The sequence below is a fragment of the Dromiciops gliroides genome, chromosome 2 (genome assembly GCF_019393635.1).
Source record: "Dromiciops gliroides isolate mDroGli1 chromosome 2, mDroGli1.pri, whole genome shotgun sequence".
Classification (NCBI taxonomy): domain Eukaryota; kingdom Metazoa; phylum Chordata; class Mammalia; order Microbiotheria; family Microbiotheriidae; genus Dromiciops; species Dromiciops gliroides.
Window position 1 is genome coordinate 268,068,760 of NC_057862.1, and position 24,478 is coordinate 268,093,237.

At 35.8% G+C, this 24,478-nt stretch overlaps 1 protein-coding gene across 3 annotated transcripts in view; it reads right to left on the minus strand.

The window, feature by feature from the left end:
• The window catches only part of BAZ1A (bromodomain adjacent to zinc finger domain 1A), a 209,331-nt gene that overhangs the window by 38,704 nt on the left and 146,149 nt on the right, over window positions 1-24,478 (minus strand). For all 3 annotated transcript variants that reach the window (XM_043984698.1, XM_043984696.1, XM_043984697.1), the window contains exons 7-12: window positions 18,598-18,732; window positions 14,293-14,395; window positions 10,321-10,487; window positions 6,469-6,564; window positions 3,892-4,030; window positions 2,608-2,754 (exon numbers count right to left, since the gene is read on the minus strand). In XM_043984698.1, coding sequence (XP_043840633.1) covers window positions 2,608-2,754; window positions 3,892-4,030; window positions 6,469-6,564; window positions 10,321-10,487; window positions 14,293-14,395; window positions 18,598-18,732 — 787 coding nt within the window. The remainder of the gene's footprint in view (window positions 1-2,607; window positions 2,755-3,891; window positions 4,031-6,468; window positions 6,565-10,320; window positions 10,488-14,292; window positions 14,396-18,597; window positions 18,733-24,478) is intronic.

A 24,478-nucleotide genomic window follows, 5' to 3' on the forward strand; every position in this document is an offset into this window, starting at 1 on the left:
CCAAAACCCCCAAACACTTATTGGTGACTTGTAGTGGAATGGAAAGAAAACTAGATTGAAGTCAAAAGGCCTAGGCTTTTAATCCTGGCTCTGCCAATGGTTAGTTGATGTGACTTTGGGCATTTCATATAACTTCCTTGGGCTCTAGTTTCCTCATCTATAAAATAAAAGGGTTTGAATTAAATGGTATTTGAGATACATTCCAAGTTAACAATTGCATGTTTCTGTTCCTAACTTGTACAAGCTATCTAAATTCAACCTACACTAATGATGACAACACCATAATCATCAAATGCTTCAAGGAATATATTATAAGCACAAACAAGAATGCATATGATGTGTGAAAAGTAAAAAAAAAAACAAAAAAACAAATTACTTTCCCCCCAAAAAAAACCTGAAGCTAGGTTTCAAAAGACAAAAATGAGCCTTTTTGAAGTCTTCAAGGAAACATCTGATCTAAAACTTCCTTATTCTTCCCATATAAACTTATCTAGCCAAATATACTTTTGAATTATAATGGTAAGAAACATAAATTTTCCAATACCTCTAAATACTCAGATATGGAATATTAATTTTTATAAGTTTGATTTTCTTCCTTGTCAATTGATTACCACGCTATGACTTTATTCAGATTACTTTCTGTAGTGAAAATACATACCTTATAATAACCTATTGCAAGGGAAATAAAAGGCCCTAGAGAAATAAACTGGAGGTACAACTTGGAAATTATACAATCACATTAAAATAAATCAACAGCATTCCATTTGTCTGACTGGAGGTTTCTAGAATCAGTGAATAACATTATTGGGTCAATAAGGGACAAAGGCATTCTAGGGTATATCTCAATAAAAATAGATGCACCAAATTTAAGTGTTGAGAATTAAGTTTTATTAGCATAATTTTGTCCTCTAATTGAAGTAGTCATAATTTAATCTATGTATACATACGTACTTATCAAAAGTAAATGTTCTTTTTAGAGACAAGACGGGAAAAGATGGGAAAGGTAAAGAATTTTAAAGATGATTTCTATGAAAAATACTGATTCTTGCAAGGGAAATCCATAGAAAAACAAACTATACAAATATTTTTTTCATTCTAATTGTATATAAGTGTAGATATATATTTATGTATATCCCCTTCAAGGCAGAGATCTATTTAATTTTTGCCACTGTATCCCAGCCTAAGTGTAGTTGCCTTATATATGACTGATTCTTTCCTTTCATAAATATCATTGGGATTCCAGATATTTTTATAATATATAGCCTCAAATCTCTAATCAATTTTTGACTTGGTTAACTCTTCAGTACAACACAATTGACATTATTATGGCTCACAATAAAATTTAATGGCTACAAGAAAAAATATTTGCGATAATGTTTTTCTACATGTAAATTTCCTCCCACAATATTCCTCCTCAATATCGCCATTTTAGAAAGTCTTTATTATATTTTTCCTTTTACTCTTTTCAAGCTTATCTTTAAAAAGAATATCTCCATTTTCATTGGTAGGTATCCCTGCTGTATACGGGTATGCATATATACTTTGCCAATAAAGAACTGTGTATACATACTCATATTATATAATAAACATATAATAACAGAAAATCATTATGCAACATATGTTAGTATATTATTTAATTTAGGCCTAGAAGAAAGAATGTCTAAGATTTAAGTTACAGTTTGCAAGCTATTTGACTTTGGTAAAAGAATGCAAAGTTAGCCAGGTCAAATATCTGCCAACCTTGGCTCTATATCTATTTAAGTATGGGATTCCTTAGAGATTTAAAGTTTCAAATTCTGTCAAACTAAGTAGTACTTAATTCCTTCAAAATGAAAATTCATTAAATTATTTAACCACAATTGTAATTCCTGATGCAGAGGTGACAGGGTGGTCATTTTTAATTTCTTTTGACACAAATCTCATCTTGAGTGCTGCTAATAAAGAATACCACATTGTGATTAACACATTTGTAGGCAATTATTTTCACCTGCATATACATTACATGGTTCAAGAATTTCTCTCTAAATGTTATTTTAAAACAGGGGAGAAAGTAAGGGATAAATGGAAGATACATATAAAAATATTAGAGACTTTTCTTAAGACATTCTCATACTTTTAAAATGCCACAGTGATAATGAAGAAATATTAAGGTAATAACTGTGAACTTGGAATTGACAGGATAAATTTTTAAAAATGAAATCCCTACCCCCACAGCTAAGAATATTCTAAGAAAAAGAAACTGAAGAGAACATTACTCAATTTTAGAGTCTAAAACTGCCTAAACAAAATCTAAAAACTGCCTAAAAAGCAGTAACTCTTAATATGCTCTGCTATAGAACAAAAGTTTAAAGTCAAAAAGGGGAAAAACTGGGAACAAAAATCTTTAAGTTCTTCAAAACCATGCTGTAGTAAAAACAATTCTTATTTATATAAAACAATAATGCACCTTTAGAATACATACCAACATCTAACAACTTATGCCATACCCACAAATGAATTTTTTCAACTTCTAGAAGGAAATAATTTTTATAAGTCTTTGTGAAATTTATTTTTACATCCAAACAAATTAATATCAATTCAAACAGCAATATAAAGCTGAACTCTAACCTTTGGTGTCAGCATCAGTTATTTGTTCTTTGGCTACTTCTTCTTCTTCTTCAGCTATTGCTTGAAAGATGGCAGTGAGGAAGAAAAAAAGCAATTCACATAGTGGGCCTTCACTATCATTTCCCACAAGAGCTTCCTCTAAAACCTCTGAAAACAAAATATTTTAAATTAATGTAAAATTGTTTCTATATAAATAGGAAACACAATAGCATTAGAAAATTAAAATTTATGTTTGCAATAGAGATATTTTTATTTACCAAGAATTAAAATGATGTCTTATGTTTCCATAAACAAGGTGACACTAAGGTCTTGAAGGCTATGTCAACATAGCACAAATGCTACAGGTCCTACCTAAGCCTTGAAGGTCCTATTCATCAAGTACCAGTCTAGTTAAATTAAAAGGGGCTAAGATCATCACCAGGATCATCACCTGGTGATTTGTTTTTTTTAATGTTACAAATACAGGGGACAAAGATACAGCAAGGCCAAGATGGGAGTGATCACTGAAATAAAAACATGCATTATTTAAAGTACTGAATATTAAAAACTAATTTCCTTTAATTTTAACATGTAACTAAAACCATTACTAAATAAAGAACAAAACCACATACACACATAATGAAACATCAAAATAGTGGCATAGTATTATAATATGTATGCCAATTCAAAAATTACATATAAGCTTAAATTTATGAAATAAGGTGATCACTACAAATGAAATTATAATTTGCACAGCAAATAGGAAAAATGTGCTACTGTCAATATTTTTGAGAAGTACTTTAATCTACTAGTTAGAGGACTGGAATAAATAAATTTGTTTGTTTGTTGGTCAGACAATTGGGGTTAAGTGACTTTCCTAGGGTCACACAGCTAGTAAGTATAAAGTGTCTGAGGTCGGATTTGAACTCAGGTCCTCCTGAATCCAGGGCTGGTGCTCTATCCACTGCGCCACCTAGCTGCTCCTGGAATAACTAAATTTTAATCGTATACCATTACCATTGAGTCCCTAATATGACCTAAATAACAAGCCCAAACTTTTTGGTCTCCATTTCTGCATCTGTAATGCAAGATGACAATAATGACTACTACCCACCACCACCATTCCCACTACCTAGCACTTTGTGATCATAAGATAATATGAAAATAATCAAGAAATCTTTAGAAGAGAGTTATTATCATTTTATAATGGAGCCACAATGTGAGCTTTCCCTTCAGAATCTATGCCATGGAAACCCTTAATAAACCCCTGGTTATGATGAATTTCCTCTAAAGATAAGAGCTTGCCTAGAGTTACTCCCTCGGGAAACTCATCTTGAAGGTCAAAAAGCTCCCCAAATGCATGAAGAAACTCTAACACCATTAGAGCATCACCAAAGATCTCAGGGGGCAGTCTGGTTTTCACTGGAGTAGGTTCTGGAAGTTCCTGGAAAATTAAAAAAAAATTAATAACTACTTTAAAATTATAATTATTTTATTTAAAAACTTTCATTTTATTTAAAATTATTTTTAAATGTTAATAACTATTTTAAAAGTCAATAACTTTATTAGAAAAGATGAATGGGATGTGGTCATTATTATACATTTTAATTATACTACATAGACTTCTCAGAACTGCAATTTACTGAAAAAATCAAAATGATTACTTTTTAAAAAAAGTATAAGTATCTATGGTTCAAAAAGCAATGAGCTGTTAACATTCTCAGACACGCTAGCTCAGAATAAATAAAACCCATAGGTGCCTTACACATACTTATAATTCAATTTCCCTGGAAAACCAAGGAAGAGATGTCAAGAAATTTAAAAGTTATATTGTCAACATGCCAAAGTGTCTGCTCAAAAGAAGAACTTGCTTGCAAGAGATCTAGTTTCCTACTCTTTAATGATCTAAATCAAACACATTCAGTTTTTCTTTGTCTAGTCAGCTGCTTCTTCCTAAGCAATGGTGGTGATTATCAGAGATTTCGGGTCCTATACTTCTGTATTTCCAGCTGCCCCTGCATGCTAGAAGTCAGTATGAGCAGGAGGTCAGTTGTACAAGAATATGATGTGGGCCCTCAATTACTTATATATCCCAGAAATTGTTCAGACCACAACAATAATAACAGAAGATAACAGTAGTAATTTAAACTATATTGAGATTTCCAGCTATAATCTGTCCAAAGAACTACATACATAATTCAAACCTGTAGTTTAGGGTAAAGTAACAAGATTGTTGTACTTCTGACAGGAAGGAAGTATTTTAATAAAACAATAAACATTTATTAAGCACTCACTCTAGGGAAATAGTGGAAAGTGAGAGAGACAGACAGACAGACAAGGAGAGGACACATGCGCATGCGCGCGTGCGCGCGCACACACACACACACGATGCAGTGGGGCAGAAATGAAGACAAAACACATGCTAGGCAGGACGGAAGATGAGAGATCTTCACACTACATATGAGGAGAAGAAAAAAAAAAGCCAGTTTGGCTGGACCATAAAGTATAAGAAGGGAAGGGGAATAACATAAGAAAGGGCTATATTGTGATTTTTTAAAAAAATCAATAAAATATTTTTTTCCCCATTACATGTAAAGAGAGTTCTCAATTTTTGTTTATATAAGCTTTCCGATTTCAGATTTTTCTCCCTCCCTCCCCTAGACAGCAGGTAATCTAATAGAGGTTATACACACACACACACACACACACACACACACACACACACACATACATACATCATAATATTAAACAGTTCTGCATTAGTCATGTTATAAGAGAAAAATCAGAGCAATGACGAAAAACCTCAAAATAGAAAAACGTGTTATTTTTTAAAAGCTAAAGTTTAGTGTCTAGTTATCTCATTAATTTTACCACAGGGAATGTACCCAGAATACACTATCCTAATAGCAAAATGTTAAAAATTGATCAAGGGGCAGCTAGGTGGCGCAGTGGATAGAGCAGGTCCTGGAGTAAGGAGTACCTGAGTTCAAATCCGGCCTCAGACACTAAACACTTACTAGCTGTGTGACAAGTCACTTAACCCCAATTGCCTCACTAAACAAACAAACAAACAAACAAAATTGATCAAGAGGCAGCATTACATAATGGCTAAAGAACCATCAAGACCTGGGTTTCAGTTCTTGACACAAAGAAGCTGTATGATCATAGGCAAGTAAGTCATTTAACTTCTCAGTGTACCAGACAAGTAAGATTAAAAGATGACTTCCCCCTATAGAATAAATTCGTGAAGAGATTTTGCATGTGAGAAATTGACCACATCAAAGAAATCTCAAGTTCAGACCCCTATTTACTTCCCCCCAAAATAAATAAAACCTACCATTTTAAAAAAATAAAGTATTTTATTTTTTTCCTGTTACATGTAAAGATAGTTCTCAACTTTTGTTTATACAAGCTTTCCAATTTCAGATTTTTCTCCCTCCCTCTCCCCTCCCTAAACATAGTAAATATGTTAATTTTAAAATTCTGAAATGTCAATCATCACAGGGACCCAAATCACTCAACTGAGTGTACTAAGATATGGATAGGAACATCACTTTGGGAAATGCAGACAGACTGGAAATACTTAAAGCCTAAGAAATCTTAGGCCTATAGTAACAAGCCAGTCAGAGATGTGCCTTTCAGAAATAGCCCTAAAGTTGGGAGATGTTAAGTGGGTTTAGACAATCTTCAGCCTGATCTTCCTTTGGCTCCCTATAAGGTAACAAAGGACAATGAAACAAAAACCACTGTGGAGGTAAGGAATCACTCTAGAACACTCTAGTATAAAGGAAGATTTGAATGTATTCTTTCCTGTAAAAGCTGTGAGAATAATACAATGCAACCAATAAAACAGATACCACCATTTAACTTTTTATATAGTACCTTGAGATCATCACATTCCATATCTTCTCTAGGTTTGCTCCACTGCTTTAAATATTCTATATACTTTCTTTTTTCTTCACGCAACTTCTCTCTTTCCTATAATTAAAAAATTATTATGTTCAAGAAAACAAAATCAAGACAAATTCTTATATATTTTCTGAATAAGGTGACACGAATCTAAATTATCTATAATAATGAGCCAGAAAATAACTCTAAAGTTCTACCTCATACCAAGGATGGGAGGGTGTGGGTGGGGGGGAGAAAGTAAAATGAAAAATGTTGAAGGGGTTGAAGAAAATAGGCATATTATTACACTACTGGTGGAGCTTTCATTTGATCTAGCCATTCTGAAAAGCCATTTTGGGGAACTATGCCTCAAAAGTCAGTAAACTATGCATGCCCTTTAACCCTGTGACACCACCATTAGAGGTATACCCCAAAGAAATCAAAAAAAGGGGAAAAGGGATGCGGCTTCCCTTACTGCCAGGTTTTCAATTTGTCACTTACAGCATGCTGTCGAGCTGTCAAGAAACTCTCCTCATTTCTAACATGCTACAGGATTATTAAAACTATATATAAAATAAAAACAAGCATTGAAGTGGTGCAGTAGATAGAGGGCCCAGCCTGGAATCAAGAAGACTCATCTTCCCAAGTTCAAACATGGTCTGAGCTGCTTACTGGCTGTGTAACCCTGGGCAAATCATTTAATTCTTTTTGCCTCAGTTTCCTCATATGTAAAATGAGCTGGAGAAGGAAATGGCAAACCACTCTAGTATCTTTGCCAAGAAAACCTCAAACGAGGCCACAGAAGTCAGACACAACTGAAAATGACTGAATTAAAAAAAAAAATTACCAAGTGTAACAAACATTTGTATAATGCTTTATAGATTTTCTTTTTTTTTGAGGGGCAGTGAGGGTTAAGTGACTTGCCCAGGGTTACACAGCTAGTAAGTATCAAGTGTCTGAGGGCAGATTTGAACTCAGGTCCTCCTGAATCCAGGGCCGGTGCTTTATCCACTGTGCCCCGCTTTGTAGATTTTCAAAGTGTCTTTCGGTACGTTCCCTCTTTCAATTCTCACAACCTTGTGAAATTAGAGAAGATGAAGAAAGAGGCTCAAAGAGGAAAAGTGGTTTGTCCAAAGTAACAAACAATGAAATGGAAGTAATGGCTAGCATTCAATTCTTCTATCCTAGTCTATGCTCATTCACAAGACTATCTCACACTTATTTTTTTTTAAACTTTCTGGTTAACAAGTATGCTTCAGATAGTTAAGACTGCTGTGTTAATGATGTGCTGTCATCTCTTTTTAATTTCTGATTACATTCCAGATCTTTAAAATCATATACATTATAGGGGGTAGCTAGGTGGTGCAGCGAATAAAGCACTGGCCCTGGATTCAAGAGGACCTGAGTTCAAACCTGGTCTCAGACAGTTGTGTGACCCTGGGCAAGTCACTTAACCCTCATTGCCTCGCAAAAAACAAAACAAAACAAAACAACCCCCCAAAAAAGAAAAGAATCATATACATATTAGTATTTTGTGTGTTTGGCTTTCTTTGAAAATTCACTTGAAACTACATTTTTTAAAAAATTCTCCTTTGTACAGCAATGTGCATAGATCAAATGTTCAACTAAAAAACTACTGAGTAATAGTAAAAGTATTATACTATAGAGCTTTCTAGTGCATTACACTATAAAAGCTGTTTTAAAGTCAATTTAAAATTAAATATAAATCATTACATATGATATTAATTCTTAGGAGCACAAGATTTAGAATTTGAAGGTAACTTTAGGTCATATAAGCCAACAACTAAATTTTACAGATAAGAGAATGAAATCTCAGTGAGATAAAGTGACTTGTCCATATAATTTTAAATATATATATATAAAGTTACCTTAGGTATATTAATATAAAATTTTATATAGAAATTTTAACACATGTTATATATTTATATACTAGATTTCTGTATTTTATATGTTTTTAAATTATTTTAGAAATATATTTTATATAAATATATTTTTTTCTGTGTGCATACATTTATACACATTTATAAATATTATCTTATACTCTCAAACAAACTTAGGTTCAGTGGCTGGCTACATCAGCTCTAGGCATGTCTCCCTTTCCTGAGCAATAATGCTTGCTGGGCCTCTTTCTGGAAACTTCCATACCTTGTATGGAAGTACTCCTTTCTTATACTCTTTCTGAATTACTTTGGCCTTCCCTATCCAATATCTAGTATTTTCTGGTCTGCAACATTAGAAATAGGAAACCTTCTACCTTCTACCAAGTGATTTGTCTTGGTGTGAAGGTGATTGTAGCCCAAGCAGCCTAGAGATACCAAAGAGTGAGGGAGTGAAGGTCAAGTGAAAATAAGTGTAAAGATGGTCTCTTGAAGGGCCATTGTCGACACATCCCAGATCTTCTGATATGGACTTTCTGACCAATGCAATTGAGGTCATGCTACCCATCTTGGCTGTATTTTTCCATTACTGTCCAAGTTCCTAAGCATTTTATTTTAGGCCTTCAGCCTCTACTTGCACTAATTAAAAGGCCCTCTGATAAAGAGCTCTGCTTTATGCATTAATGGTCTGTCTAGGATACTTTTGCAAAACCTTCTCTAAGCCCCCCTAACTGCTGGGATATACTGTATTTTATATATTTGAGAATGTTCAAATGATATTTTATACATATTGCTATATTAAAAAAATCCATTTATGCACTGTTAAAATTTCTCTTCTAAAAGATAATTATATCTGTGTTGAATCTAGATATGTCCAAAAAAATGGGAATTATGTGACATAGATATAGCTATGAACTATCTATTTACAAAAAAAGGTAAAAACTGAAAACCGATTTATGCTCCTAGCATAAGTGTGCACACAGGCTTTTGCCCAGGTATGCACTAATGTGCCAAAAGCCTTCTCACCACAGTGGGAGTACCTAGGAGCTGTGCAGCAAAAAGAGTGGCTTTCCAACTCTGGGGACCTTTGGTTGTTGCAGGTGCCACTGGTGCCATAAATCCTGCTTTCTTCCTGTTTCCCACTTGCTTCCCCACTCTGGAGTTTCCATGAGCCTCTGAAAATGAAGCAAGGAGGCCTCTAGTGTCATGGTAATCCAGGGCCCCTCTTCGACTCTCTTCCAAACTCTTTCTGTGAACCTCATGTGCTCTGCAGATATTTCTACTGGGTGTATCACTCAGCTCCTTTTGGGTTTAGGTGGGCTATCATTCTTCTTTCTTGACCTTAACAAAGTGCACAGCTTCTGCACAAAAACTCTAGCCAAATGTAGCAGGGTCAGAGAAATATCAAATACACATCCCTCTCCACCCCCAACTATTCTAGTCACTGTCACTTTAGTTCCCAGCATATAGGAGCTCAGGTTTATATTTATATATTATTATATATTGATATAGTTAGAATTTTAAACTTAGATAGGATGCACCTGTAGTCACTATTTCTGAAATACCACTAACTCCTCCCTGGCAAAGTGGAGGAGTATGGAAACAGCTTAGTTGGAAAGTTGCTTTTTATGCCAAAACTAGGATGAAAAGTTTGTTCTGCATTATGGGGTAAGGGAAAGGGTTAATTAAAAGGAGAACTTGACAAAGTCAATATTTAAACAAAGTCTTGTTGTTAATTTTTAAAACATAAGCTTTAGCTTTTTTGATTAAAAATGTCCTTTATATTCCATAACTTATCAACCAATAAATATTTAATAAATGTACTATGTTCCAGATTCTGTGCTAAAATTTCACCTTAAAAAAAAAATTCCCTGGGTATACAAACCTATGCTACCCAGAATAAAGGAAATAATATTTCATTTGTAGAAGGCAGCAAATATAAGCATACCTTTTCTTTTTCTAGTTTAAGTCTCTCTTTCTCTTCTTTCTTCTTCAATCTTTCTTCTTCAACAATTTTCTTTAATTCTTCCTTCTTTTTCTCTTTATATTCCTTTTCTTTTTTCTTGGCTTCTATGGCACTAGCCTTTTCTTTTTTTAATCTTGTCTTTTCAAAAGCTGTGGAAAGGGAGCAAAATTTAAAGCTTTATGTGTTGGCAAAAATGAAATGGACATTTTATGTAAATAACGGTGAACAAACTCCCTATTGTGGCATTCATTTGACTACAATTTGATTCCAATTTACCTTTTTAGTCTTGGGTCATCTTGTGCTTATATTCCTGACACCTTGTTCAAAATGTATTCAACACTTCTGACATTGAGAATCCCTTGTTGCTACATTCTATATGACTTTTTTCTTCACATGCTCCCACACCCTCCTATTAATAGGACACTCTTCCTCTTTCTGAAGTTACTTTGAATTTATTTACTTGCAAATATACTCAATATACTAAACCCCCCAATTTGTCACTGTATCCCTATCATCTAACACAGTACACATACTAAATTCTTTAAAAATGTTTGGTGAATTGAATTCTTATACTCCCCCCAATATGCCCTATGCTTTCTGGGCATTTGTTCCCAATAAATAATGTCCTCTGCCCTAACAGCTAATATTAAAAAAAAATCGTATCCATCCTTCAAGGCACCTAGCTCAAATGGTACCTCTTCCACAATTCTTTACTACCTTCACAATGAGAAGTTATCTTTCCTACCTATGAACTCCCATGGTATCTTGGATCTTATTTGAGCATTTATCCCATTCTATTTTGTATTACAGTTGTTTATGCAAATAGCTTCTCTCTCTTGCTCACTGATACTAGGGGATGAGTCTTCCTCATTATTACATCTTCCCCACTACAGCACCTTGAATCAAAGCAGCCATTCAGTAAGTGCTTCTTTAATGAATTCTATTAAATCATATAATCCCTAACAAAAATAATCAAAGGTCAAATTGAAAATTTCCTCAGCCTGGAAATGCAAAATAGAATGAGGCAACATAGTACATCATAAAAATATATATTTTTTATTTTCCAGTAACATGTAGAGATAGTTTTCAATATTCCAAATTTTTCTTCCTCTCTCCCCAAGACAGAAAGCAATCTGATATAGATTATATATGTACAATCACATTAAACCTATTTCTGCAATAGTCATGTTGTGAAAAAAAAGAATCAGAACAAAAGGGAAAAACTCAAAAAAGAAAGAACAAACAAACAAAAAAGTAGAAACAGTATGAGTTCAATCTGCATCCAGATTCCACACTTCTTTTTTTTCTGCATGTGGAGAGCATTTTCCATCATTAGTCCTTTGGAATTATCTTGGACCACTGTATTGCTGAGAAGAGTCTATCACAGTTGATCATCACACAAGGTTGTTGATAATACAATGTTCTCTTGGTTCTGGTTCATTCGCTCAGCATCAATACATGTAAGCCTTTCCAGGTTTTCCTGAAATCTGCCTGATTATCGTTTCTTACAGCACAATAATATTCCATTACATCCATATACCACAACTTGTTTAGCCATTCCCCAAGTGTTGGGCATCCCCTCAATTTCCAATTCTTTGTCACCACAAAAAGAGCAGCTATAAATATTTTTGTACTTTTGGGGCCTTTTCTCTTTTTTAATGATCTCTTTGAGACATAGACCTAGTAATGGTATTGCTGGGTCAAAGGGTACGTACAGTTTTATAGCCCTTTGGGCAGTTCCAAATTGCTCTCTAGACTGGCTGGATCAGTTTACAACTCCACCAACAATGCATTAGTGGGCAACATAGTACAGCAGTAGAAAAAGTGATGAACTAGGGAATCAGAAGAGACTTGATCTGCTTATATACTTGCAAAAGTAAATCACTTAACCTTTATGACAGAATTTCCTTGGGCTGCAAAATGAAGAAAGCTACATAGTGAAGGATCAAATTCTCTAAGCAGATGTCCTCAAGATACACGTACATACATAGGTACACATCCAGATCTGCTAAGATCTAGTTCTTTATCATCAACTAATAGACATTTTAAACTGGATGTTCTGAAGATCTTAAACTTAACATGTGCAAAAAAGCACTTTATTATCTTTTCCTTAAAACCCACCACCCTCTTTCAAATTTCCTTATTTCTGTTGGGGTACCACCACCTTTCCAGTAACCTAGGTTCATAATCTCCACATCTCTCAAATCCATCCCTCTTTCTGTTCATGTGAGTATAAGGCTCTCATCAACCCTCACCTAGACTACTGCAATGTTCCCAAACACTAGGTCTGACTAAGTCACTCCCCTGGCTTGATTAGTAGATCAATTTGGCCTCTAGGACCAAATATGAAGACCTTGAAGACCTCCAATGAAGAAGAACACAATACCTCTCTCAAGGCAATCTGTTGCACTCTTGGGCAGCTCTAGTTTTTAAGAAGTTCCTACTGACCGTAAGTTGAAATTTGTTTAACACTTTCAAATTCATTATTTAAACACCTCTGAAGCCAAGAAGCCTAATGCCCTTTCTACATGACAGCACTTCATATACTTTCCCGAGTCTTCTCTTCTCAGGTTCAGGATTTCAAACTCCTAAGATAATTTTCATACTGCATTAATTCAAGGCCTATCACCATCCTTGCTGTCCTTTGGAGTTCTATCAATGTCCTTTTTAAACAGTGTAGCCCAGAAATGAACACAGGGAGAGTATGAAAGGACTATAAGAGGTTTTTAAAGCACATATATTTTACTAGGCTCTAAAGATACAAGGATAAAAATGAAATAATCTCTCCCCTCAAGGAGTTTCCATTCTATTACAACATGAAGCGCAATATCAGGTAATTTGAGGAAGGAGAGAAAACATACTGGATGTCCAGTATACCTCAAACTCAACATGTCCTAAAAAGAACCAATTATCTTTCTACCTAAATCTCCTAAACCCCCAGGCACTCAGACTCACAACCTACTAGTCATCCTAGATTCCTAATTATCTCTCAGCCCTGCCCCCCACTTCCTTCCCAACATCCCCCAATATGTTGCCAAGACCTGGTGATTTCATGTTTATAATATCTCTCAAAATATGTTCCTTCTTTCCTCTGACACAGCCTGTACTACAGTACAGATGCCATCACCTCATGCATGGACTACTGCAATAGCTTACTGGTGGGTCTGCCGCCAAAGTGATTATTTTTCTAAAAGGTAGGTCTGACAATGTCACCCTCCTACTCAACAAGCTTCAGTGTCTCCCTATGCTCTGGCAGTCCCTCAACGCCTAGAAGGCTCTCTTCTCATCTCCACCTACTGGCTTCTCTTAAGTCCCAACTAAAATTTAATCTTTAACAGGAAACCTTTCCCAATCTCTCTCTTTTTTTAAATTTAATTAAAAAAAATTTTTTTTGTGGGGCAATTGGGGTTAAGTGACTTGCCCAGGGTCACATAGCTAGTAAGTGTTAAGTGTCTGAGGCCAGATTTGAACTCAGGTCCTCCTGAATCCAGGGCCGGTGCTCTATCCACTGCGCCATCTAGCTGCCCCTCCAATCTCTCTTTTAATCACTTCTTAAGTTATCCTGTATATAGCATTTTTGTACATGTTTATTTGCCTGTCGTCTCCACAATTAAATCGTGAGCTAAGTACAGTGACTATCTTTTGTCCCATTTTGTATCCTCAGTGCTTAGCATAGTGCTTGGATGTTGAATGCCAGGACGGTTTTGTATATTATTCCAAAGACAAAAGGAGTTATCATAGATTTTTTTGGTGGGGAGGGGGAGGCAATTGGGGTTAAGTGACTTGCCCGGGGTCACATAGCTAGCAAGTGTCAAGTGTCTGAGGCCAGATTTAAATTCAGGTCCTCCTGAATCCAGGGCCGGTGCTTTATCCACTGTGCCAGCTAGCTGCCCCCTGAAATTATCTTTTTATACATTAATATGATTTAGCAGGAAAAAGTTGAAATTTACTTACCTAAAGATTTCATTTCTTCTTTTTGTTTGAGAAGTCTCTCTCTTTCCTTTGTAGCTTTATTCCCATTTCCTTGAACAGTTTTCTTACCAGCAACTCCATCCTCCTAAAAAATAAATAACAAACTAGAATTGGCAACAAAATAAGTGCTCACTACCTGAGGAAGAGCTAGACAAACTGCCATGTTAACATAATGGAATATTCTTGCACCATGAGAAATGATGAATATGTAGAACTCAGAGAAACACAGGAATGACTTGTACAAAACTCCTATAAAATGAAGCAGAACCAGAAAAACAATGGCAATTACAACGTAAATTGGAAGGAAAAAACCTGAACACCATATAATTATAATGACAAATTTGGCAGGAGAAAGGAAGTAAGAAAAGGTACTTCCCTCCCCTCACTAGACAGATTGGGGGTGGGCTGCTACTGGTATAGAATGTTGTATATGCCATCAGATGAGGTTAATGTGCAAGATGGCTCTGATACACTGATTTTTTTTTAAATTGAGGCAATTGGGGTTAAGTGACTTGCCCAGGGTCACACAGCTACTAAGTGTTAAGCGTCTGAGGCCGGATTTGAACTCAGGTACTCCTGAATCCAGGGCCGGTGCTCTATCCACAGCGCCACCTAGCTGCCCCTGATACACTGATTTTTAAAAATCTTTGTTACAAGGAAAAGTTCACTTAGGTAGGGGAAAGATAAATATATTCAGAAATGGATTTGACATTAAAAACAAAGAGGAATGAATTAAAATAATCTGACTATAAAGCTAGGAAGTAGAAGGGTATAATTTGAAAACTGAGCTTCATCATGTTCTTTATGATTAAAAGAAAAAAGAAAACCCCAGTCTATGGCAATGAATTTGTTATTTTTAATAAATCTAACTAAAATGAAATTAAGTAATTCATCATAAATAAAACACTCAAAAATGCCTATATCTGTAATTCCTTAACAAATTGAAACTTACAATGTAAAAGTAAGAAGAGGTAGAAGAAAACTGCTACATCAGTATTTCTTTCATTTCATATTAACTATTTATCTCTGTCCTGACTACACATATACTACATATACATGTACTTCACATGCACATGAGCATATATAACGCATGTGCATGTATAGTACCTGTAGCAGACATGGAATGGGAGTTTCAACTGTGTTAGCTTGAGGCAACCCAAGGAAACAGCAGAAGAAGACAATCGAAATAGTGAAGGACCTCAAACTGAATACCACATTTTAGTAAGCCTATCAATAATGCTGTAGGAAAACTGAAAAGAGGGAACCCAAGATGGTAAAGGACCTTGAAGTCACATTCTCCGAGGACAGATTGAAGGAATAGGCATGTATATATAGACTAAAGAATTCAGAAGGCCATCTTAGTTGTCTTTAAAAAGATGTCATGTGGAAAAAGATTTAAAATCTTGTCCTGGTTGGCCTTAGTAGACAAGTAGGAAAATGAGGAAGTTACTGTGAAAGTTATCTAAAAGTGGAACAGACTACTCAGAAAACAGTGGGTTCTTTATCACTTAAGGTTTTCAAGTTGGACTAACTATCTATATGGTACTGTTGTTTTCGTTTTGTTTTGATTTTTTTTTTTTGGACAGGGCAATGGGGGTTAAGTGACTTGTCCAGGGTCACACAGCTAGTAAGTATCAAGTGTCTGAGGCTGGATTTGAACTCAGGTCCTCCTGAATCCAGGGCCGGTGCTTTATCCATTTCACCAACTAGCCGCCCCCTCGTATGGTACTATTTAGAGGATTCTTATGCGGGTATATGTTGGACTAGATGCAAATGATGTCACCCTTCTTTCTACCTCTTGATGTTTTTTGATTTGGTAACATTTACTCTACTACACTCCACTTTTTTTTGTTTGTTTTTTGTTTTCAGGGCAATGGGGGTTAAGTGACTTGCTCAGGGTCACATAGCTAATAAGTGTCTGAGGCCGGATTTGAACTCAGGTACTCCTGACTCCAGGGCTGGTGCTTTATCCACTGTGCCACCTAGCTGCCCCCTACACTCCACTTAAAAAAAAACTTAATAGTATTTTTTTCCAATTACATACAAAGATAGGTTTCAACATCCAATTTTATAAGATTTTGAATTCCAAATGTTTCTCCCTCCCTCCCTCCCTTTCCTAAGACATCAAGTAATCTGATATGAATTATACATGTCCAATCATGTTTTGTTGTTTTTTAAAAAAAAATTTAAAGCAGGGCAATGAGGGTTGAGTGACTTGCCCAGGGCCACAGCTAGTAAATGTCTGAGGCTGGATTTGAACTCAGGTCCTCTGGAATCCAGGGCCAGTGTTTTATCCACTGAGCCACCTAGCTGCCCCTATGTACAATCATATTAAACAAATTTCTACATTAGTCATGTTTCCACTCCAGTTTTCAAGTAGCCTGAATCTCTCTTCTGAGACAGATTAGGGAAATTATCGTTGTCACAAAGGGCACAAAAAAATTTAAACATCATTCAAAATTCATTCAGCATATATCAGTCGTATAAGTCCTGCTATTTTTGGAGAAAAAGAATATGAAAAAGACTTCATTCAACATGTCTCATCAGAAAAGTCCTGCTGGGGTAAGCCTGAAAAAAGGTCAGTTACCAGAGGGATTGGTTTGCTGTTTGTTTTTCTATCTCAATGTGCACCATGACATTGGGGTGGCATCATGACTTGCACTGAATTGGATTTAAGTGGGGGAGGGCTGTGCAAGGTCATCAACCATACTCTCTCCCCCAGAGCCATCTAGGTTCAGTGGCAATATATATATATCAGGACACCTGGATATATCAGGCCCTGGATGTTTAAAGCAATTGGGGTTAAGTGACTTGCCCAGGGTCACATAGCTAGTAAGTGTCTGAGGTGACATTTGAACTCCTGACTCCAGGGCCAGTGCTCTATCCACTGCAAAACGTAGCTGCCCCTTTCAGAGGAATTAGAGAGTAGGAAGAGATATTAGGGGTTTTATGCTCAATTTTCCAGATCCTTCAAGATATCTAGTTTTGTAGATTACTTCTTTTTAGTAAGCAATACACAGCAGAGAACCTGAGTCTATACAAGGTTCTTAAAACACATTCCTAACTGCTACTGACTTGGGGGAAACCTTCATCCATTCATACTTATTTGTGAGTCATAATAGTAACCTGTAATGGGATGAAACATAAATAACAGGAGTAAGGGACAAAAGGGGAAAGTGAAAAATTACTGAAGAGTTAGGACACAGAAATAGCAATAATTCAGTCTACACAGCTCTCTACTCCTTTCTCTTCTACTTTCACTACATTTTGTTCCTGGCAATGGCATAAATTGTCCTTGATCTCTGGACCATATTAGTAGCCTTCTTGAATCAAGGGGGAAAAGACAGTTACCTACATTGTTTAAGGGTTTGGGGGAGTATAGACACAGAAAAGGAAAACCAAGAGAAATACAAAGAATCTGCCTCTCTCATTCCTTCTTCCTTCCCAAAGCATTTCTATTATCCTAAAGGTTTTTGAACATTATCCTTTTGATAACTCTTCCTACCATTTCCTTTCCTCCCCATACAAGCATTATGAACAAAATCAATTTTAAAATCTTAGACAGTCACTACAAGAAACTATTCAGAGAGGCCACAGGATTATAGAACTAAAAGAGCAGTATTTCTAGTAAGGTCTCTCTAATAAGAGATATTAGATATTATCTAGTCTAATCCCATCATTTTACATATAAATAAATTAGGTGCAGGGCCAGGAGTCAAGAAGACCTGAGTTTAAATCAGGCCTTAGACGCTTACTAGCTGTGTGACCTAGGGCAAGTCACTCAAACTCTCTAGGCCTAAGTTTCCTCATCTGTAAAAGAGAAAATAATAGCACCTGTCTCCCAGGGTTGTAATAAGAATCAAATGAGATATTTGCAAAGTGTTTTTATAAACCATAACGTGCTATAAAATGCTACTTAAGTAAATTATTATTGTATTATTGAGAAAAAAATGAGGCCCAGAGAGGTTACGTGACTTCGCTAAAATGACATAAGTAACAGAACTCATATTGAATCCAGGTCTGTACCCAAAATATTCTAATCTGATCTGATCACTTAAAATACTAATAGCAGTTTTTATCTTCATTCATAACATGCTTAAATACTTGAAACATAATAATGCTCGCTGACATTTATATGGGACAGCTATTCTCATGAAGTATCTTATGTCAGGAATAAAGATGTTAGGAATTTTACATTTCAATTTCATTCTTAAGGGTTAGGGAAAAGTAAGGAGATAATTTTTTACAAAATCTAAATGAAACATTTCTACTTTATCCCCTACTTACATGACTAATAGATATTCGTTTGGGAGGCCTCCCTCTTCGTCTACTTGCAGGACTAAAGACAAATGTGGGTGGATCATCAGGGAAGAAGTAGGAAAAATGCTGTTCTGCTATTTTATATTTTGTAAGAGATGCTGCCTTTATTAAGAAAAAAAAGAAAAATGTGTTAATTTGTATTAAAGCAGGACACTTTATTTTCTGAAACCTGTGCAGTAGTCTACTGTACATACCTGTACATACACTTAAATACATAAATGCCATATGCACCCTTTGTGTTTTAACACATCAAATAAAATATAATAAGATTTGTAACAGGATAATATTCATTATTTCATAATAGGATAATAACGTTAATCTTCTGGTATTTTGCTGTGTGTTGATCATTAAAAAGTGCAAATTTAAATAAAAAACTTTCAAGCCTTCCATAGCCTGCCCCATCCCTACTTTTCCAGGCTTATATCATAACACCTCACATTCACATATCTAGCCAAACTTGTAGCTAATATACATTTTATATTAAATATATTAAAATTTTACATGTGTGTATGTGATTTCTTGCTTCTAATCTTGCAATAACACCATTCTCTATACCTGGAATGCCCTATTACCCACTCCTAACTTCTGTCTTTTGATACTTTGCCCATCCTTGAAATTTTATCCCAAACACCATCTATTCCAGGAAACATTCCCTCCTTCTCCCCAGTCAATTAACTGTCAAATATTTATTAAGTACTAACAACATGCTAGTCAAAGAAAACAAAGTGAAAAATTAAATGGCCTGGTCCTTCAGAGAGTTTATATTTATTGGAAAAACAAAAAAACCACAACAACATATAATTAAATAGAAAATAGATAAAAATCAAAAGGGAAAGAAAAGAGCCATTAATACCTGGATAGGAATCAGGAAAAGGAAAATTTTAATGTGGACCTGATTATAGTTCTACTACATGAAGTAGTATGGACAGCTGGGGCAAGCTAGATAAGAGTTTTCACCAGTTAGGATAACATAGTTCCATGATGTGAGCAATCACAGCAGCAGTGGCAAGGCAGAAAATGTGAAGGATTAAGAAGCAGAGTAATATTTTGGTGCTGTTTTTCTTTTTTGAGGTTTTTCCTTTTTGCTCTGATTCTTTTCATATAACATGACTAATGCAGAAATGTTTAATGTTATTTTATATATACATATATATAAACACACAAATACATATATATAAATATATAAAAAATACATATACATACACACACACACACACACACACATATATATATATATATATATCAGATTACCTGCTGTCTAGGGGAGGGGGGGAGGGAGAAAATTTGAAATTGGAAATCTTAACTAAACAAATGATGAAAACTAAAATTAATTTTTTTAAATGTAAAAAAAAAGAAGCAGAGTAATATCTGGGGCTGCATAGATATTGTAGGAATTGAGGAAAAAGAGATTGAATTAGGTGGTTGTATAAAGAAAAGAACAATAACTAAGGTAGAAAGGAGAAGGACACTGTGGAGGTAAAATTGCTTAAGAGTAAAGGGTGAGGGGCGGCTAGGTGGTGCAGTGGATAAAGCACCAGCCCTGGATTCAGGAGTACCTGAGTTGAAATCCGGCCTCAGACCTTTGACACTTACTAGCTGTGTGACCCTGGGCAAGTCACTTAACCCTCACTGCCCCGCAAAAATAAAAAATAAAAAATTTTTAAAAAAGAGTAAAGGGTACTTATTTTTACAGAAACAAAATACTATTAAAATGGAAAAACAAGAAAAAAATAAAAGCATCAATGGAGCTTGATCCATAACATGAGGGGGGGGTAAAAAAAAAAAAGACCTAAGGATTTAAGACGAGATGTAATCAGAAAAATAAACAAGAATGAGGTAGCTTGAAATAGTGAAAAGTGAAAGGAAGCTCCAGAATCAGAGGACTCTGATTCAAATCTCATTTTTGATATTCAACTATCTGTTGGAGGAAGCTCAGTAATGCAGTAAATCAAGAAAGCACTGGGCTCTGTGCCCAGTCAGAAAGACATGAATTCAAATCTGACCTCAGACACTTATTAGCAAAGTTACTCAATTTGTATCTGTTTCAGTATCCTCAACTATAAAATGAGGATCATAACAGCACCTACCTTAAAAAGTTGTTTGAGGGGCAGCTAGGTGGCGCAGTGGATAAAGCACCGGCCCTGAATTCAGGAGGACCTGAGTTCAAATTCGGCTTCAGACACTTGACACTTACTAGCTGCGTGACCCTGGGCAAGTCACTTAACCCTCATCGCCCCGCCAAAAAACCCAAAAAACTTTCTTGGGCAGCTAGGTGGCACAGTGGATAAAGCACTGGCCCTGGATTTAGGAGTACCTGAGTTCAAATTCGGCCTCAGACACTTGACACATACTAGCTGTGTGACTCTGGGCAAGTCACTTAACCCCCATTGCCCCGCAAAAAAAAAAAAAAAAAAGTTGTTTGCACAGAGTGCCTGAGACATAGTAGGCATTTCATAAATGCTTTTTCTTTCCCCCTCCCCTTTCCCTGTGCTACCTGGGACAAATCACAATTCTACTGGGTCTTTGTTTCTTGTGTAAAATGAAGAATTTCAGTCCCTGAGGTCCCCTTCAGTTTTAGAACTACAGTCCTATGAGGAACTACATAATTTTCAATACTCAGTATTATGTTGTTGTCAAGTCATTTCTGATGCTTCTTGACCCCATCTGGGTTGTTCTTGGCAAAGATATTATGGTGGCTTGCCATTTCCTTCTTCAACTCATTTTATAGATAAGAAACTAAGGCAAACAGGGTTAAGTGACTTGCCCAGGGTCACACAGCTAGTAAGTATCAAGTGTCTGAGGCTGGATTTTAACTCAGGTCCTCCTGAATCCAGGGCTGGATTGTCCACTGCGCCACCTAGCTGCCCCCCAAAAAACCTTTTAATCATGCCTCAAAATAAATTCCAAACTAACATTACCTATAAAAGGATGGGGTAAAACAATCTTCCAGCCAAAGATAACTTAGACAGACTGCAGGAAAGATTTCACTTGGGTAAAAGGGGAGTACAGTGTATAGGGCAAGCCAGCATGAGGCCCCTAACCCCAGCACAGATCTGCACCCTAGGCCCTACAATCACAACTCAGCAAGTCAACAGCAAAGTAGGCTATCAGTGAGGCCCCCAGTCCTGACACAGCAGGCTAATGGTCAGGCCTGGGCAGCCCACTGGACTAGGTCAGGTAACCCTAGGGCACAGAGGCCCCAGCATAGACAGCCAATGACCAAACTCCTCTTCCCCCTACCACAAAAGACACTTGGGACAATGACCCCCGTATCCCAGGAACAAAGCTTAACTTTAAAAATCACAAAATAAGCTGGGAAATGAGCAAAAACCCAAAACAAAACAAAAGCCCTGACCACAGTAAGTTAATATGGCAATAAGGAAGATCAAAATAAACTCAGAAGAGGACAATGTCAAAATGTCTACATGCAAAACCTCAAAGAAAAATATGAATTGGTCTTAGGCCCAAAAAGTCCTTCTGGAATAAGCTCAATCAGAGAATCAGAGAGGTAAAAGAAAAACTGGGAAAAGAAATGAAAGCTACGTAAGAGATTCATTTAAAAAGGCAAAACTTTAGGGAAAAACCCAACTCCTTAAAAAGCAGAACTGGCCAAACAGAAAGGAAGTACAAAAGCTAACTGAAGGAAATAATTCCTTAAAAACTAGAAGTGGGCAAGTAGAAGCTAATGACTCTATGAGACATCAAGAATCAAACAAAAGGGGGCAGCTAGGGGGCGCAATGGATAGAGCACCAGCCCTGGAGTCAGGAGTACCTGAGTTCAGATCTGACCTCAGACACTTGACACTTACTAGCTGTGTGACCCTGGGCAAGTCACTTAACCCCAATTGCCTCACACACACACAAAAAAAGACTCACAAAATCAAAAGAATGAAAAAATAGAAGAAAATATAAATGTAAAAAAAAAAAAGTAAAAACTGGAAAATAGATCCAGGAGAGACAATTTAAGAATTATTAGACTACCTGAGAGCCAAGATCAAAAAAAGAGCCTGGAGAGCATCATTGAAGAAATTATCAAGGAAAACTGCCCTGACATCCTGGAACCAGAGAGTAATAATTTGAAGAACCCACTAATCACCTCTTGAAATGGAGGTTCCAAAACATAAACTCCCAGGAATATTACAGTCAAATTTCAGAACTCTTGGGTCAAGAAGAAAACAATGCCAGACAGCTAGAAAGAAGCCATTCAAATATCGAGGAGTTCACAGGATTACAAGGTTTTAGCAGCTTCTAATATTCCAGAAGGCAAAAGAGCTTTGACTACAATGAAGAATCAACTACCCAACAAAACTTGAGCACAATCTTTCAGGGAAAAAAATGCACATTCAATAAAATAGGGGACTTTCAAACATGCCTGATGAAAAGACCAAAGCTAAATAGGAATTTGATTTTCAAATACAAGACTCAAGAGAAACATAAAGAGGCAAAGAGGAAAAAGCAAACTTGTTATAGAATAAGGTTAACTGTTTACTTCCCTACATGGGAAGATGATACTAGTAACTCTTAAGAACTGTATCTTTATTGGGGCAGTTAAAGGAGTTTATATAGAGTGTGGGTATAAGTTGACTTTGATGGGATGATAAAAAAAAATTGAAGCACATAGCACAATGGATTGAAAACCAGAATCCTACAATATATTGTTTACAAGAAACAAATTGAAGCAGAGAGACACACAAAGTCAAGGTAAAAGGTAAAAGAACATGTTTCAACTTAAGTTAAAAAAAAAAAAAGTGGGGATAGTAATCGTGATCTCAGATAAAGCAAAAGCAAAAACAAAATTTAATTAGAAGAGACAAGGGAGGAAACTACATGCTGCTTAAAGGTAGCATAGACAATGAAGTAATATCAATATTAAACACACACACACACATATATATATACATATACATATATATATACACACACACACACACACACACACACCAAATGGTATAGTATCCCAATTTCTAAAGGAGAAGCCTAAAGAGTTATAGGAGGAAATAGACAGTAAAACCATAATAGTGGGGGGCCCTCAAATTTCCTCTCTGAGAACCAGAAAAATCTAACCACAAAATAAACAAGAAAGAAGTTAAGGATGTGAATAGAAATTTAATAAAGTTAGATTATGACAGACTTCTGGAGAAAAATTAGTAAGGATAGAAAGGACTACACTACACCTTTTTCTCAATGGCACCCACACAAAAACTAACCATCTGTGAAAACAAACAAACCTCACAATCAAATGCAGAAAGGCAAAAATATTAAATGCATCAATTTTAGATCATGATGCAATAAAAAAGTACATTTTAATAAAGGGCCATGGAGAGACAAATTAATCCCCAGGGCCATGTGGATTTATAAGTGAATATGACTAAAAAGCTTAAAATTTAAGGAACAGGGCAGCTAGGTGGCGCAGTGGATAGAGCACCGGCCCTGGATTCAGGAGTACCTGAGTTCAAATCCGGCCTCAGACACTTAACACACACTTACTAGCTGTGTGACCCTGGGCAAGTCACTTAACCCCAATTGCCTCACTAAAAAAAAAAAAAACAAAAAATTTAAGGAACAATGAATTGTAATATTATATAAAGTATTTGGGGAAAAAGGAGGTGTCCCAGCAAATTTCTTTTATGCCTAAACAAGAAAGAGCCAAAACAGGGAAAGAAAACTATAGGCTAATTTATCTAATAAAGGTTGGTGCAAAAATTTTAAATAGAATACTAGTAAAGAGACTACAACAATATATCACCAGAATCATACACTATCACCAGGTGGGATTTATACCAGAAATGCGAGACTGATTTGATATCAGCAGAGTTGGTCATATCAATAACAAAACCAACAGAAACCA